The sequence below is a fragment of the Pyrus communis genome, chromosome 15 (genome assembly GCF_963583255.1).
Source record: "Pyrus communis chromosome 15, drPyrComm1.1, whole genome shotgun sequence".
In the NCBI taxonomy this organism is placed as follows: Eukaryota; Viridiplantae; Streptophyta; class Magnoliopsida; order Rosales; family Rosaceae; genus Pyrus; species Pyrus communis.
In genome coordinates this window covers 3283276-3300256 of record NC_084817.1, presented here as the reverse complement: position 1 = coordinate 3300256, position 16981 = coordinate 3283276, and the positions used below count along the sequence as shown (strand labels likewise).

Below are 16981 nucleotides of genomic sequence, written 5' to 3'. Positions count from 1 at the left end.
ACAAACAACTCTAGGGGAATGAAGGTAGTTCGTGCATTTCGTTCTCTAATTAGTATATTTTTTTAGTGGTCATAGACCTACTTAAGTAGTTATGACAGTTACAGTTCTTCGCTCTACCTTTAAAATGCATTCTCCACTACGTTTCAGAAAGGTATTTCAATCAATTATTCATCCACTTCTCACGACATGTTTACCAAAATCACTCCACAACTTTTAAGATTTTATAAAAACCCCTTTTATTCATGTTTTTTTTTCCTTCTGTAAAGTGCAATGTTGTTAAGGGCCAACATGTAAAAAAAATTGACAAACTAATATTCAATTGCAAGAAAAGGAACTTATAGCTTAAACTGAGATGCATGAATTCTTGCACTGGTTTTTCCCTTCTGCTTTTGTGATCTTGGAATTTTAGTTAAACGATATATATGTAAAATTGTGTACCTTAGCCACCAACATCATCCAGTCAGGATGGCCGAGTGGTCTAAGGCGCCAGACTCAAGTTCTGGTCCTCTAACGAGGGCGTGGGTTCAAATCCCACTTCTGACATTTCCTTTTTCATTTTTTTAACGACATAACGATGGAAGAAATCATGAATGGAAAATGATACCAAATATTGGACTCACATTTTCTTTCGTTGTGTTGTGTATTAGTAAACGTAAGATATATGAATGAAAAATAATCCAAAAAATTGACTCACTTTTTCGTTCGTTGTGCATTAGTAAATGCAAGATATGTTAAGAATGTGAAATGTGAATGATACTTATATATATCCGACTCTTGTTTCGACTCATGTAGTGGTTGAGAACGAATTTCAATCTTGTATTTCAGATAGTACGTCCTGAGGTCGATTCACATGGTGGCTAGGGAGATTAAAAATGCCTCTATAAATCTTTTAGCCTCTGGAAAGATGGACGACCGTGGCGAAACGACCAGCTAGTTCCATTTAAAAAAAAAAAAAAAAAAAAAAAACCAAAATTCTCGCAATCTCATTCAAATTTCAAAATTACTTGTTTAGTCTGAGATCAGGAGATTGTGAATTACCAATTTACCATGAATATTCTGACTGTTGGGTTAAAAACACAAATACAAATGGTTTCTCGTACAATCATTCTTTACAAGGAACCGTAGGAGCCATTAAAAGTTAAAACCCTACTTTAGGGGCATGAAAACCATACAAGCGGAAAAGATCAATTTTGCACTATAAGAGCGCAAAATCGAGGGTTCTGTTCATTTACTCGGAGCCATTGTCGCAAAGGGATCGAGTACGAAACTACAATTTATGCAAAATGTATCCGGGGACAATAAAAACATACACCATTTAACTGTCACAAAATCTCTCAATGTGTCGTGACACACGAGGTGCCTTACCGACTGTTGGCACACAGCAGCATGAGAAGGGCCGGTCACGAGACTTGTACAGCACGTTACGAGACCTCTCCTCGTGTTAGATCAAGCCTAGACGGAGTGAACTTTATACAGTTTTTGAAAGAACCCCAGAAGCAAATAGAAGGTTTCTTCGAGAAAACTGCAACCAGAACAAAATCACAAACATTAAATGTAATTCTCACCTGTTTATAATTATTGAGCAAAGATGGATAAGTTGCTGTTATTGACAATTTGTGCATTTACCCGTAACGAGTAGACGGGAGTAGACTTGGTCGGCAAAGTCCTCAATGATCGGAGTCTGCTGGTATTTCCACTTTTGCTGATCGAAACCATAATGTTAGTGAAATCACTGTGTTTAAAGAATCTCATAAGAACGAAATAAGAGTTGAGGAACTCACTTTTCTTCAGTTCTTGGCAACTTTGTACTTGCAGTTACGTCCCATAGTTTTACAGTACAATCGGCAGACCCAGAAGCAAGAAGCGAACCCTCACCACTGACATATCAAAATCATACTTTAGACAGTTTTCTAAACGGAAAACTATGGTAAGAGAAAGAAAAGATGATCTACCTGAAATCAAGTGTCCATACGCATGAGGTGTGACCCGTCAAAGGTGTAACACAGCGCCCAGTTGAAAGGTCCCACATCATGATTGTGCCGTCTTCATCACCAGATGCCATGTAGCGACCGTCAGGTGACATTGCCAGAGACAAAACCATACTCCTGTGACCAATAAATATTCGGACACACTCTCCAGTTTGTACGTCCCACAATCTAACTGTTTTATCACTAGAGCCAGTGGCAACGTAGTTGCAGTTGGCATGCCATTGCACACACTAAAACAAAACAAAAAAAATCCACACATTAGAATTTGGTAGCATGGATTACAGAGGCAGTAATTCAATAAAATACTGAACATCTTCAAATATACAACAATACAGATGCAGACATAAAGAGAGAGAGAGAGAGAGAGAGAGAGAGAGAGAGTTACTGACATCAACATCAGATAAGTGCCCAGCCATTATTCTCAAAGGCTGTATTCTGTCCATAGACCAAATCCTTGCTGTTCGATCGTGTGAAGCACTGGCAAAATAATGACCGACAGGGCTAAACTGCATAAGACAACCTCTCCCATTAGAGTAGAATTAAAAGAGGTAGATTGAAGTGGATAAAGAAGTACAAAAATGCATCCCATGCGACCAAAAGTCAAGATTTAAAATCTGTTGCTAGAAAACGTGAGTTTACTGCGGTTATGTCAAGTTCAACCAGAAATACCTGAACATCCCATACTGGGTAATTATGACCCTTGTAGCAAACAAGATTTGCATTTAATTTTGTGCTCCACAACCGAACTGCAGCATAGCAATGGAGTTTCTTACTGTTATCAACTAGTCTATTGGTATGAGAGAGGGGATGGGACAGGGAGAGGGGGAGGGGGAGAGAGATATATAACAGCTTAGACAGCATACCAGTTGAGTCCGCCGAAGAGGAAAGTATAAAATCCCCAAGGGGATTGAATGTAGCTGAATAAACTGGCCCCGAATGACCCTGAAACAAGGTATATGGTTTTTTTCCACCATTTGACAAAACTTGTTCACTTGAAGTGGTGGTACCATTCTCACCCTGCAAAGCTGCTGCACAAGCATAGTTCAATATAATTGCATATTTGCATATTTCACAAACAAGAAAAAAAAATCGTCACACAAAAACTACTATGAGACTTACAATCAAGGCCTTGTTGCCCAATCTTTGCCATATCCCATACCTGTTGAAGAATGCTTCAATATTAACACACACTTGGAGAGCAATATGCACAACAAGGAACTAATAAGATAAGATGAAACCTTCAGCGACGAGTCTGAAAATCCACCAGCAACCATGGATCCATCATGGGATATAGACGAACAGTTTAAACTGGCAAATTGTTGAACAAAAAGCTAAGTAATGGACTATAAAATGGAACCCAGTGTTGGTCAGAGACAGTTAAGGGAATTACCCATTGTGTGTGTTGATGAATGTATAAAAGCTGACAGATGGCAGTGCAGCACTACTCAATTGTACACGGTTTCTCAAGTCTTCAAAGATTGACTGTTCAACCTCTGTGGGACTGAAGCAATCAACAAAAGATTAGTAAATAACCTGCATTGGATCTCAAGCATGGACTAACAATTTCCTATTCCCAGACCCTGAACAGACATGCAGCGAAAGGCTTCATTTAACAAAAGTATCTAATGAATCCATGTTCAAAATTACTACCTGTCAGTTAATAAAATCAATCAACTTTACGTACTGGTAGCTGACAAAATCAACTCCCTTTTGATCCATGTAATAGCTTTGCATGGAACTGAAAATTCTTCATAAAACTCAAGCTAAGTATCTACTCCAATTGATCCCAACTTTACTGACTTCTAGTTTAAATTTAATAAGTCTCATTTAAACAATTAGGAACCAATACTATTTTTTATCTCAACATACAGTTTCTACTATTAGCTACATCCAAAGTCAAAAGAAAGGTGGGGGAAGGGATCCCAGAAACTACATTACTGGCAGAGTAAGCTCTGGTTTGACTCTTGGTACTGCAGTTACAGGGGTTGCCTCAGGGCGTGCAGTTTTCGCCGTTGCACCAGAAGCCTTGTCCTTTTTCAACTTTTTGTTTGAAGACCCTTGTTTAGCTCCTTCACTTGATTTTTTCTGAACAAAAAAAAAAAAAAAAAAAAAAAACAGATTTTCAAGTCAATGATATACCAGTCAATAGTTACAAACACATTACTTCAGTAATTGTACTTTGAAGCTATGAAGTTGTTACAGCATTTCAAAACATATTTGCACCTTATTCTCATCCCCATCCCCTTCTTTGCTTTCTCCTTCTGCTTTTTCAGAGTCTAAGGCCCCAGCCTTTTCCAAGCGTTCTTCAAAGGAATCTTCGAGCAACTACAAAAAAATATATGAGTGATATATAAAGTCAGGGAAGTACACATGTGTCGGCATGTTTTGTGCATGTTTTACACAAAACTTGCCTTATTTCAATAAACATATTTTTAAGTGATTATTAAAATATAAACCCGTAGCTTAGGGTAACATGTAATGCAAAAGCAAAAGAAACTTTATCTTTCTAAAAGCAAGAAGATACTTCCAATATGCACCAAATGAGTAATATGAGAAATTCTTGAAAAATCTTCATGCAGCTTCCAAACATAAGTTTATTCATTTTCAGCAGAGAAATTCAATTAAAGCACTAGAACCAGTTTGACATACACACTATATAGTAACTCATCAGCATTCTTGACTCACCCCCCAATGTATTTCCTTCTGGTTTATCTGATTAGCTGAATCCAGGCTACTTCCGGTAAGTGTTACAGCCTCAGCATCTTCGGAAATTGAGCTGGGTTGTCCAGGAGAAACTACAAAACCAATTTAAACATTAGATATTTTGTTATGCAGCATATCCCCCTTTCAACCACAAGTCAAATCAATATACCTTGGAAGTTAATATGCTCATTGATAATCCCAAGCACTGTGGTGGATTGTGACTTGTGTAGAAACTGCAGCAGAAGCTCATACGAGTACTGGAAAGATAATTGACCCAAAAATATGTTGCTCAGCTATATATATACAAAGCCTACATAAATAACTAAAAGAAGAACCAGAATATTACCTGGCATATCTTTATGTTGACTTTGCTCTGCCTAAGAGAATGAGCAAATTCCATCTCCTGAGTAACAACAGAAATAAGAGAAATTTTTTAAAGGTGTTGATGTAACCATTAATAAAAAATGCATTAATGAGAGTGTTGTGGGAGTAAACACCTCCAAATGAGAGGGTGAAAGAACGCCTTCCAACTTCTGTAGATCTCGTAGGTGCATCATTTCATGGTCTTCACGGAAGCTATTGAAAAATGTCCGAGCTGGTAACATGAACAAAGAACAGGTGTTCACTCATTGGCAAGTAGTTACTTCAGAAGTTTAAGCCTCTAGAGAGTAAGATATCAACGATAATCACATAAAACTATACGATACATGGCAAGAAGTAAGAGATATACCGTCTTGTATATGACCTTTAGCAACCAGATCCATGAAACAATGAATAAATACAGGATAGAGAACGCGAAGCAACTCATGCTGCATATATAAATAAGGCCATTTTTAATATGCAGAAAATATAAAACCTTAAAGTATAAGAAATAAAATCCATAGAAAAATTAACTCAAAAAAGTAAGTTACCCTGTACAAATCTAGTGAAGTGTAAGTCCATGATCTCAACTTGGCATATCCATCTTGATACTGTGCTGGACCTTCCTCATACCTGTAAAACAAAGAATGCCAACTAAGGAATTAAAAGCAACCTTGAATCAAAAACACTAGAATGAACAAAGAGAAACATAAGCATATACGTGTCCACGTAAAACGAATGCTCCTATTTCAGATTTGCCTATCGTCTTAGAAACACTGACATTGAAGTGCATAATCAATCAAATAATGATTCGACTTCCATACTATAATCTTCTTTTTCGTACAGTTTCCATACAGATACTGTAGAACATTGACCTCAAGACACCTTTATTAGTACTGAGCCGATATTGCCCATGCTTTTATCCTTCCGGGAACTAGTTCTCAGCTCTCCAACGTTCTCAATTCTATTCATGCTAAAGTTCCAAGCTCCCTCCACTAAAACACGAATCGAAATTCCATTGTTCGAGACAGAATATACTCAACTACGACACCCTAATTTCATAATATCCGGAGACCTTCATACTGAACAGATCTCGACAATGCGATTAACCTAAAGGAAACTAGTTCTTAGCTCTCTGAAATTCCCAATTCTAGTAGTGCCAAAGTCCGAAACTCGACCCACTAAAACCAATCGAAATTCCAATGAGAAATACTCAGAACTCAGCTCCTAAGTTCAATTTTCCATACATCAGGACCATAAAATCAAAATTGCAGCTAGATCCCGCAAGCATCACAAATAACCCTTAGAACCCGAAAATTAACAACAAAATACGAAATGGAAGTGCAAGAAAAACAAGAGAGAGAGAGAGAGAGAGAGAGAAGGAGGAGAGAGAGATTACTGGGAGAAGGAGAGGACGTGCTTGGCGACGTCGGGGTCCAATTGGGAATTGAAAGAGATCGGGGACGAAGAGCTGTTGGTATTCTTGTTTAGTTCTTCTTGAAAAGCGTTCTCCGCCTGCTTGAAGCCCTTCTTCTTCAAATAAGCCGTCACGAACTTCCGCACGCTCTCGTCGTCCACCGCCTCAGACATCTCCGCCACCACTTTTTGCAATCGCAGTTTCTCTGTGTTCGAAACTGTGAACGGAAAACCCCTTCAGCGATTCAGTCCCTCTCGTCTCCTCCTGCCCTTCAAATTCCCGGTTTTTGTAAATTTTGGGCCTCAGGGCCCACAATTTCTCGAATCAACGATCCGAAGTCGTTGTGGGTTTCGGGCTCACAACTCTTGTAATTTTCCGTTAGTCGGGCCAAATCAACTTGCAATTGGTTTGATACTGACCTGGGCTGGGCCTTATTTTTCTAAATGAGGAATGTGACCAGTTGACGAATGAGAATGAAGATCATTCTCTCAACTCACTACGTCCTGAGTTCAAACTCTCTTCAACCTTTTGCAAGAATAATTACATATATGGAATACTTGCGTTCTCTTCAGGGTGAATGCGCATAGCTCTCTTCTTTCGAATCGTGTATATTAACTTTATTAACTCAATAATTACAACCGTTCAATTTCTCAATCTTTATATGAAGATTATACCCATAAAAAATCATTTGAATCGATGATTATTTAGTTATCCAAATGTATATAACAAATTGACGATATAAGTATCAACTAACATATACATGATGAACGGTCCCCACTTATATAATACATTTAGACGACTAAATGAACTTAGATTAGAATAATTTTTTTGTAAGGTTGATCTTAAAATAAAAATTAGGAATATAAACAATTTTGATTATGCAGTTTATACGATGAAGATATTTGTAAAGAATGAGCATGTTTCAACCATACATGCAGTGTCCACTGACCAACCCGAACGATATTTTGGCTCCTGCATGGAGCCGGGTTGTATTGTTAGTCCGTACACTAACGCATGATAAGTTCTTTTACAAAAGTACATAAGAAAATAATATATAGATAACCTTATTTCTTTTACAAAAGTACATAAGCAAAATAATATACAGACAACCTTATTTGTTAGCTCAAAAAAATAAAAAGATATATTTTTATAATATATAGATATACTTATTTATTAGCTCAAAAAATGAAAAGATATATTATTATGAATCTTTAATAGGCACAATACTTTTATTGGCGGTGCATAAGCTCAAAAGAAAAGGAAAGACGACATAAGAATTTTACGAAGAAGGAGCTTGCTCAAAAAAATATATTTGTAACTATATTTGTAACTGAACCCAAATTGCATAAAAAACTCCAATGAGCCAAATCATCAACAACAAAATTCTTTCACGGTAAATGTGCCGATTTCACAAGATCAATTTTGGTGCAAAAGAACATGGCATGCTAAAACTTCCCACATAGTGATTATCCACTTTTGCATTTAAAATCAATTGTATTGCAAATGCAGTATTTGATTCCACCATAATCTTCTTGATTCCATTATTCCACGCGAGTTGCAGCCCAATAAAAACCCCCCAGCTTCAGTACATAAAATCTCACATCGACCAAGATTAGCACAAAAACTAGAGTCCCATGCCCCCGACGAGTTTCTTAGGACACTACCAGCACCAATGAGGTCACCCTTGCGACATCTATCAACATTAAGCTTTACCTAATCCTCAGGAGTAGGTTCCTAATAAAAAAAAAAAGCATGTGTTCAAAAGAGACTTCATGGAGGAAACCATACTTGCATGAAGCCAGTCTTTCAATAATAATTGATTTGGGATCATTTGGGAGAGCAAAATCCTGTTAAAAAATACTTTTGTTTCGCCAATGCCACAGGAATCAACAAGGCATACAAAAACTAAGTCTCAATTCCAAATTGTCCAAGACTACATTATGAAAGAGAGATTATATTTGAATCAATTATTAGTACATGCATCAGTATAAAACTGATTAGGAACGGGATAACTTTTCTAAATCTTAGTAGCAAATGAACAATCTCTAAAGACATAAATAATTGATTCAAAAGCACCATCACAAGTACCGCATGAAAAATCCATACTCAACCCCGGCCGTCTAGCTTGTTGTTCAATCAATAGTTCGTCTAGTAAAAAAAGCCAAAGAAAAGAGAGCACTATAGGAGGAAGATGCAACTTCCAGATAAGGCTCTATCGTCACTTAGTATTTATATTATAATGTTTTTTTTTTGTACGAAATAAAGAGATGATCAATTAGTTTTTGCTAAAGCTGCTTTAATTAATCAAGTTCATGCATCGCTTAAGATGTGTTTGTTGCGATATTCTTTCTTTCAAACGACATGTGATTAAGCATGGAAATTGTCTGGTTTATGGGACCAGAAGGTCATTATATTGTTTTATGGGGCCATAAGTTAATAATTCAAGATGATCGTGTGGTCTCTAGAAGCTCTTACTTTCTTTGTAGAGTTTTCTAGCCGTTGGATAAATTAAGATGCATAATGTACTTGTAATTTAATTATGATTTATAAATGGAAGATGACGCAGCTAGAGAAAGAAGACCAAGAAAAGACCAAACCCACGGCAGGGTCCTAGATGATGCAATTATAATATCTTATATTTCCACTCAAGCTTGTCTATACAATTTTTTGTAGTGTTGTTATCCATACACTCTTTTTTTCTTCTTACACATTCTTCTTAATTTTCAATTGTCGAATCGAATGAATTAAAGAAAATCAAAGAACATAAATTAACAAAGAGTACATGAGAGGTAAAAATAAGTGTATATATAGCAACACCCATCTTATTCTCCAATATGCTCGTCTCTATTTATTTTTTTTAATTAAGCAAAAACAAGAAAAATGTACGTGACCTATTTTTATTGACAATCAAACACGAATTACTAATCTCACGTCGTTTGTGGAGCCAGCGAATATGATTTCCGATTTATTCACGAAGGATTATTGTGTTTTTTATTAAACTAAAGTTGTTGCAATTGATACGTAATACTCTTTTTTCTTAGTCATCAGGTTGAAGTCTTCAGGATTTTATTGCTTATATGGTATTGTACTTTAACTATACACAATGAAGTATCAGTGAAGGTTTCGACATCTGAACCATTTATGCAAAATACCTAACCCATCCTCAACTCCAAGAGATTTTTCATTATGTTTGGAAAACAGGGTACACCACATATATGGCATTATACAATTGTGAGGCTAAGCTCGCCCCCTCTCCTTGGTGTAGATAATATCGTTTGTTAAATTAAAAAATTAGGTGAAAGTTTTATTTTTCAAGTTTTTCACCATTTGTATAATGATATGTGATATACCATCTTGTAGTCCGAACTCACTGAAAAATCTCTCGTCAACTCTCTCACATTTGTAAATCAAGCTCCCGTTGTAAATTGTTTTTTGTTGCTTATATTAGGGAGTGTTTTCTTATGCACGATTTCTTATATTTACGTTAGAGATAATCAAACCCTAATTTTTCACTTACTTGATTCCCAAGGCAAGAGGTGGTTTAACTTTTGATTAGGCAGAAAATCTGTGCAACTTGTCCACCACTTGTGGGAGACTAGACTTTTCATCTGGAGAACAAAAATAAATACGACAATTCGAATTTGGGAAACCCTATTCGATTTTGAATTTCTTATGCAAAAGTCAACTCTTCCACTCGCGTCGTATTATGATAAAACTTTGACCAAGCAAATGAGTCTATATCACTAATTAGTATCAATACTAATCAAATAGTGTTCAGGGAGCAACTTATTGTTGGTTACAAAGTTCGAAACTACCTTCATAACTTGCAAGAGAGTTTTTCTAGGTCGGCACCAACTTGTTTGAAAATTTTAATTTTATAATTATTAGAAAGAAAAATCTTGGCAAAGATATTTCCCATATACAAAAGTTGAAATAGCCACTTAGTACTAAGGTCTGATGATATTCTTTTTCATTTAAGTGAGAAGTCTTAAATTCAAATTTCATGGATGACAAAATTTGATACCAAATTAGACTGCCTATTAAGTGGGTTAGCCGAACTTCCCCTCTCTATATATAGTGTGAAAATATCGATGTACTAAAAAAAAAAAATACATATATATATATATATATATATATATCGAATCTAGTGAATGGCGAATTTGAGTAATGCTAAGAGACTAAATTGTTAAACTAAATTTGTTAAATCATATGACATAATTGTTGATTAACAAATTATTATTTAAATATTGATTATCAGATTATTACTTAAGTGTTGATTGATATTTTTTTATTTCTTATTGGTTACGCATTATTTAGTTTGCGAATTTGATTTAGCAACGAGATTGTCATCTTTAATTTCCAAAAAAACATAGCCAAACATGCTTTATTCATCTAGCCAAATATGTATTATTCTGCTAACCAAACATGCTTCTTCTCCCTTAATGAAAAATTACCCAGCCATCTATCTCCTTCTATCTCCAGCCATCGTCCTTTACCACCAGCCCGTTGTGCATCCTGCCCTTATTCGTTCCATGTACCAGAGTCGGCCATAGCCAAATATCATCCATTATCTCTTTGCAGCCTCCTCTTCCAATTTTCTGTCTGCTATCCTTCTGCTCATCCATCCCTCAAACCTCAAACCAGAGCGACCAATTTTCTATCGTCTCACTGGTACGGTAATACCTAACTATTATTCTAAAAAAATTAACCTTCTTAACATTACCGTTACTTTTTTATTTTTTTTTTTGGTACAAGGGAGGGCAAAGCCCGGCAAACAAAACTGAAAAAAAAATCAGACAAGAACAGCCCTAGGGAGGGCCCTGCCAATAGAGTCAGAAACTAGACAATTGCTAGCAGTGGTAGGAGGAGAAACAAAAACATGAAGGCCAAGAGATAGCCCATGACCCAAGTCAGCCATGTGATCAGCTGAGGCATTCATTTCTCTATAGATATGAGTGACTTCACATCTCCAATTTTTTCCGATGGCTTCTTTGCAGTCAATAATGAGGTTGTAGAGCGGGTGCGAATCCAAAATAGGTTTTTGGATCAAAATAACAGCATCCCAGGAATCACATTCAAGGATTACATCCCTGCATCCCTCATCCCAAGCTATAGAAAGGCCCATGAAAACACCCCAAAGCTCAGCTTCCATGATGGTTCCTCTGCCCAAATTAGCAGCAAATCCCTTAATCCAATCCCCTTCAGAATTGCGAATCAAACCTCCAGCACTTATGTGCCTAAATGGGTCCTTACAACTCCCATCTGTATTGATTTTATATTTACCAATTGGCGGGTGGATCCAATGGATTGAGATGATTTGTCTAGGAGGCTTACTAGAAGAGCACTTGTTGGCATTATACCAATCCCTTGCAAATTGAAAAATGAACTTCTGGGGTGAGACAGGCGGTTGTTGATCCTCATTGAAGACAAGATTGTTCCTCCCTTTCCAGCAATACCAGAGAGTTGAAGCAAAGATTAGATTCCAGGGTAACCCATGAATGGTAGAACAATGAGACCTAAGGTTTATGGCCATCCAACTCTGGAAATCAAGAGCAAAGGAATGGGCAACTTCAGAAGGGATTCCAACACCGTTCCAAAAGGAAGGGGAATGCCTACAAGACCTGAAAATATGATCCATTGATTCCTCAATATTAGGGCAGATTGGGCAACACGGGTTATTAGTAAATCCTCTTCTAGCTCTCTGCACATTGGTGAGAATTTTCCCATGGCCGATAGTCCAAAGAAAAGTCACTAATTTGGGTGGGATCTTGAGTTTCCAAATGAAATTCCAATTCCAAGGAATGATATCATCATCGCCAAAGAGAGAGAGATAAGCAGTTTTCACGGAGAAGGTTCCAGATTTAGTGAGGCTCCAAATTACCTTATCATCCCTATGATTCGCAGTTCCAACATGTAAACTGAAAATATGTTCCACAATATCAGGAGGAAGGCAGGAATATAACAAGTCTACATTCCAACCATCATCAATAAGAAAGTCTTCAACAGTCCATTCAAGCATGTCAGCTGAAAGAGGGATGGTAGCAAAATTTTCAAGAACGCCACTCTCAAGCCAGTTGTCTGTCCAAAAATGAATTTGGTTTCCAGTTCCGACTCTCCATCTCATACCATTAGGGAGGATTTGGGCACCAAAGAGGATTCCACGCCAAGTATGAGAACAATTAGTGAACTTAGCAGAGCAAGCACCCACCATGTCGTAGTGTTTGAGATATTTTCCTTTCAAAACTTGAGCCCAAAGGCCCGGGTCTCTTTGCAAAAGTTTCCAACCAGTTTTAGCAAGGATGGCTTGGTTCATAAAATGAGTATCTTTCAAGCCTAAACCACCCATAAATTTAGGCGTGGATACTGTCTCCCACTTAACAAGGTGAACCTTGGAATTATCCTCAGTGTGACCCCATAAGAAATTCCTGTTCAACTTATCAAGTTTATCACATATGGAAACTGGGAGGCGAGTAGATTGCATTGAGTAGATTGGAATAGCTGAGGCAACTGATTGTATGTAGACAAGCCTACCTGCCATAGAGAGAGTATTGCTCTTCCACGCAGAAAGTCGTCGTTGAACTTTTTCCACAATGTTTCCATACGTCTCTTTATTGACTCTAGAATGCAGTAACGGAACACCCAAGTAGTGTCCTAGATCAGAAGTGAGAGGAGAACCACAGATGTTGGCAATTTCAATAGCCTTACTTCGAGAGATATTAGGAGAGCAGTAAATACAAGATTTATCAAAATTCACCTGTTGACCAGACACGGCACAAAAAATATCAAGACAATCCTTCAGTAATCTGGCTTGAGTTGAGGAGGCTTCCGCAAACAAAATAAGATCATCTGCAAAAAAGAGATGAGAGACAGGAGGCCCATTGCTAGATATCTTAACTGGCTTCCATTTCTTAGTAGTGATGCAACCATTAATGATATGAGATAGTTTTTCCATGCAAAGCACAAATAAATAGGGAGAAAGAGGATCTCCCTGTCTGATTCCACATTGAGGGGAGAAAGAATCAGTGAGCTCACCATTAACAATGGCTTGGTAATTGACTGTGGTAACGCATTGCATGATGAGTTCCAAAATTTTCCCTCTTAGCCCAATCTCCCATAGAACTTCTCTAATAAAACTCCACTGAAGACGATCATAAGCTTTGGAAAGATCAATTTTCCAAGCAATGAACCCTTTTTTACCTTTGGTGTTTCTGTACTTATGGAGGATTTCTTGAGCAACAATGACATTATCAATAATTTGCCTACCCGGGACGAAGCTCACTTGAGTTGGGCTAACAAGTTTATGGAGAAACGACCTCAATTTACCCACCAAAATTTTGGAGATGACCTTGTAGAGCGTAGAACACAGACTGATAGGCCTCAACTGTGTCATGCTTGTAGGGTTATCAACCTTAGGGATCAACGAGATGAATGTGTTATTAATGTTGTCAGGGAGTTGAGCTGTATTGAAACAAACCTTAACCATATCACAAACATCCTTGCCACAGAGATGCCAAAATTTTTGATAGAATCTAGCAGGGATACCATCAGGTCCAGGTGCTTTGAGCCCACCAATAGCAAACATACAAGCTTTAATCTCATCATCGGTGACATCCCCATTTAGAACAAGTAAATCTTCACCAATAAGACACGGGAACATGTGAGGCAGATTCTCCATAGTTGACGTCGTTATGCGAAAGGAGAAGAGATCTTTGAAATAGTTGACAACAATCAACTTTAAATTCTCTTTATCATCTGTCCACACTCCTTCAGAATTATTGAGGCCTTCAAGTTTATTTTTCCTTCTTCGCACCACCGCAGAGAGATGGAAGAACTTGGTATTTTTATCTCCCTCCCTAAGCCAAGTATTTCTTGATTTTTGAAGCCAAAAGAGTTCTTCTTGCTCAAGGATAGTACTATACTCATTGGTGAGCTGTTTTTCTAAATCAAACAGATACGGCACATGGCAAATGCAAAGAGCCTTTTGGATTCCGCATATACGAGCTAAGAGCCTTCTTTTCTTTTGAAAAATACATCCAAAGACATTGTGGTTCCAACTTTGAAGCTCAGAAGAAAGAATGGTAGTTTTGCAACTAGCATCACCTTGAACACTACTCCAAGTATCATTAACAAAGGATTCAAAATCCGGGTGAAGCATCCACATAGCTTGGAATCTGAAAGCTTTCAAATCAGGGTTAGGAATATGCTTGGAATGAAGGCCAATAAGCAAGGGGCAATGATCAGATTTCACTTTGGCAAGATGTCTAACATATGCCTCAGAGAAGAGGTGTCTCCAAGCTATGTTGCAAAGGCCTCTATCAAGTCTTTCCCAGACGATTTCACCATGCTCATTTTTCTTGCTCCAAGTAAATTTAGCACCAATGAACCCAAGGTCCACCAAGCTATTCCTAGAGCTCCAATTACCAAGGCCACTATTTTTATTAACAGGCCTACCCCCCTTTTTCTCTGAACTATGAATCAATTCATTAAAATCCCCTGCAATAAGCCAAGGCAAGTTAGAAGCTGCAGAAACACCATCAAGATAAGGCCATAAGTGACTCCTCACCCGGGGACAAGGAGAGGCATACACCACCGTTAGCATCCACTGAATCTGTCCATCCATTACAACAGCTGTGATTGTTTGGGAGGAGCAAGCCACAACAGTCAGTTTCACAACCTCATTATTCCATAAAAGCCAAACACCACCAGAGAAACCATTGGCATCAACAACATAATAATTTGAAAAACCCAAACCTTTTATGACTTCAATTGCCCTCTCCCCACTGATCCTGAGTTCCAAGATAGCAAAAATATTCACTTTGTTCAATCTGACGAGATCTTTAGCAGTAACAGAGAAAGGTTTCCCTCCAGCACCTCTTACATTCCAGACCATAATCATCATAAAATCAATAAGGATAGGGAATACCTGAGTTATGGACCCAATCAAGATGAGGATATTGGCGCCTCTACCAGAGTAGAGGTGGCACCCACCACACCAGCTTGAACATCAATCATGGCTTCTTGAAGCCTATCTCTCTCTACAGACACAAAGCCATCATTAACATGTCTTCCATTCTCCAGCAAGTTCCCAACCGACATATCCGTAACATTTTTATCAATATCCGGCGGTTCATGCCCATAAATTTGAGTACTTTTGTCTGCTGCGTCATTGGCAGCTTGAGGATCAGCAACATTAAAGTTAAAGCCCCCCAACTCACTTTCTTGAATGTCCATGCCATCAACTTGTACGCCGTTGGAAGAATTTGTGGCAATCTTAGACTTGGCATTGGTTTTCCTCAGAGAGGATTTTGGCTTCGGGGACGAGGTGTTTCCAAGATTTAATTTGGCACTAGCCGCCCCCATACTAAAACCACTAGAGCCTCCTTTCTCCTTGTTAGAGCTGTCCCCTAGAGCCTTCCTAGGTCTGCCTCTTGTTTGTTTCTTCTTTTCAAATCCCATGGTATTCTCCAATATATGTTCCTTGCCATGTACAGACTTAGCTTTATCAATAGTATTCGGATCAACATCCTCTAAATGTAGGGGACAGAATCTTGAGCCAGAATTACTCAACTTCCTGGTATTTTGGCCCAACTCATAATTATTGGTTGGCTTGGTCCGACGATTATATGTCACAATACTCCAGGGCCCAATCAAGGCAGAATCATGAATCTTCATATCCTTCCCAGCCTCAGTAAGGCAACTCTTCTCTGATTTACCACCATTTGAGCTCCTAACTTGGTCTTGAACTGACCCCTCATCCATAGGTTGGATGGTCTCTGCATCTGGAACAGGAATTGTAGCTTGTTTCCTAATCAAAGAAGGACACTGTTCACGACGATGACCATAGCAACCACAGTTGAAACAAACAAGGTGAAGACCCTCATACTCCACAACATACCAACAGTTTTCAACTTTGACATTAGCAATTAGGGACTTTGTTAAGTCCAATTCAACACAAACTCTAGCATATTTACCTCTAACTTGTGAGGCAGTGTGCGCATCTACACGAAGAGTTGTGCCAATGAGGTCCCCAATTCTTTTCATGGCTTCCGGATTGAACCACTCAACGTGTAGCCCAACAATTCTCACCCAGACAGCCATACGGTTGATCGACTCACTATGAGGGTCAAACCCAGCTCTCCATTTTTGCATAACCAAATATTGTCCTGCAATAATCCAAGGTCATCCGCACAAAATATTCTTCATATCACTTTCTAGAACAAATTTCACAATAAAGAAATTATTTTCCAAATCAATTAGCGAGAAACGCCCTTGTATCGTGCTCCACCGTTGTTGTAAACGGCCAAGGACGAAATTGTGAGTATGAGACTTACCCATGATCTTGATAATAATGGCATTTCACCATGGACGAAGTAGTCGAGACTTGACAGAATCAGTGAACTTTATGCAAGGTCCAAGTGTTTCCTCATAGGTTTCAAAATCCCCATCTCCAATTTTAAATTGGTCAGTCTCCTCACCTGGAAACCCTTCCATCCGTGGGTTAGCATCTACAAGA

The 16981-nt window shown here is 38.1% G+C and overlaps 2 protein-coding genes and 1 non-coding gene across 4 annotated transcripts; 1 reads left to right on the top strand and 2 right to left on the bottom strand.

The window, feature by feature from the left end:
* Positions 1–459: 459 nt before the first annotated feature.
* Positions 460–543, top strand: TRNAL-CAA (transfer RNA leucine (anticodon CAA)). Its single transcript has one exon. It is a non-coding gene; the product is annotated as a tRNA-Leu (tRNA).
* Positions 544–1032: 489 nt separating this feature from the next.
* LOC137717629 (transcription initiation factor TFIID subunit 5-like) lies at positions 1033–6711 on the bottom strand. Of its 2 annotated transcripts, none has more exons than XM_068457049.1 (19): positions 6451–6711; positions 5603–5684; positions 5422–5500; positions 5189–5286; positions 5038–5094; positions 4861–4948; positions 4674–4783; positions 4212–4313; positions 3922–4073; positions 3379–3489; positions 3227–3296; positions 3108–3147; positions 2852–3013; positions 2658–2734; positions 2378–2494; positions 1953–2218; positions 1782–1877; positions 1627–1702; positions 1033–1522 (listed from the first exon to the last, which is right to left on the bottom strand). In XM_068457049.1, exons 1-19 carry the CDS (start codon positions 6639–6641, stop codon positions 1469–1471), a joined length of 2028 nt encoding a protein of 675 aa, XP_068313150.1. In that variant the 5' UTR covers positions 6642–6711; the 3' UTR covers positions 1033–1468. The 2 variants fall into 2 exon arrangements, with proteins under 2 accessions (XP_068313150.1, XP_068313149.1); XM_068457048.1 differs by having other exon boundaries at positions 1034–1522; positions 2852–3016.
* A 4549-nt stretch (positions 6712–11260) lies between these two features.
* On the bottom strand, positions 11261–15358 carry LOC137718115 (uncharacterized). Its single transcript, XM_068457619.1, has one exon. The coding sequence runs from the start codon at positions 15356–15358 to the stop codon at positions 11261–11263; it is 4098 nt and encodes a 1365-aa protein (XP_068313720.1).
* Between the last annotated feature and the right edge of the window lie 1623 nt (positions 15359–16981).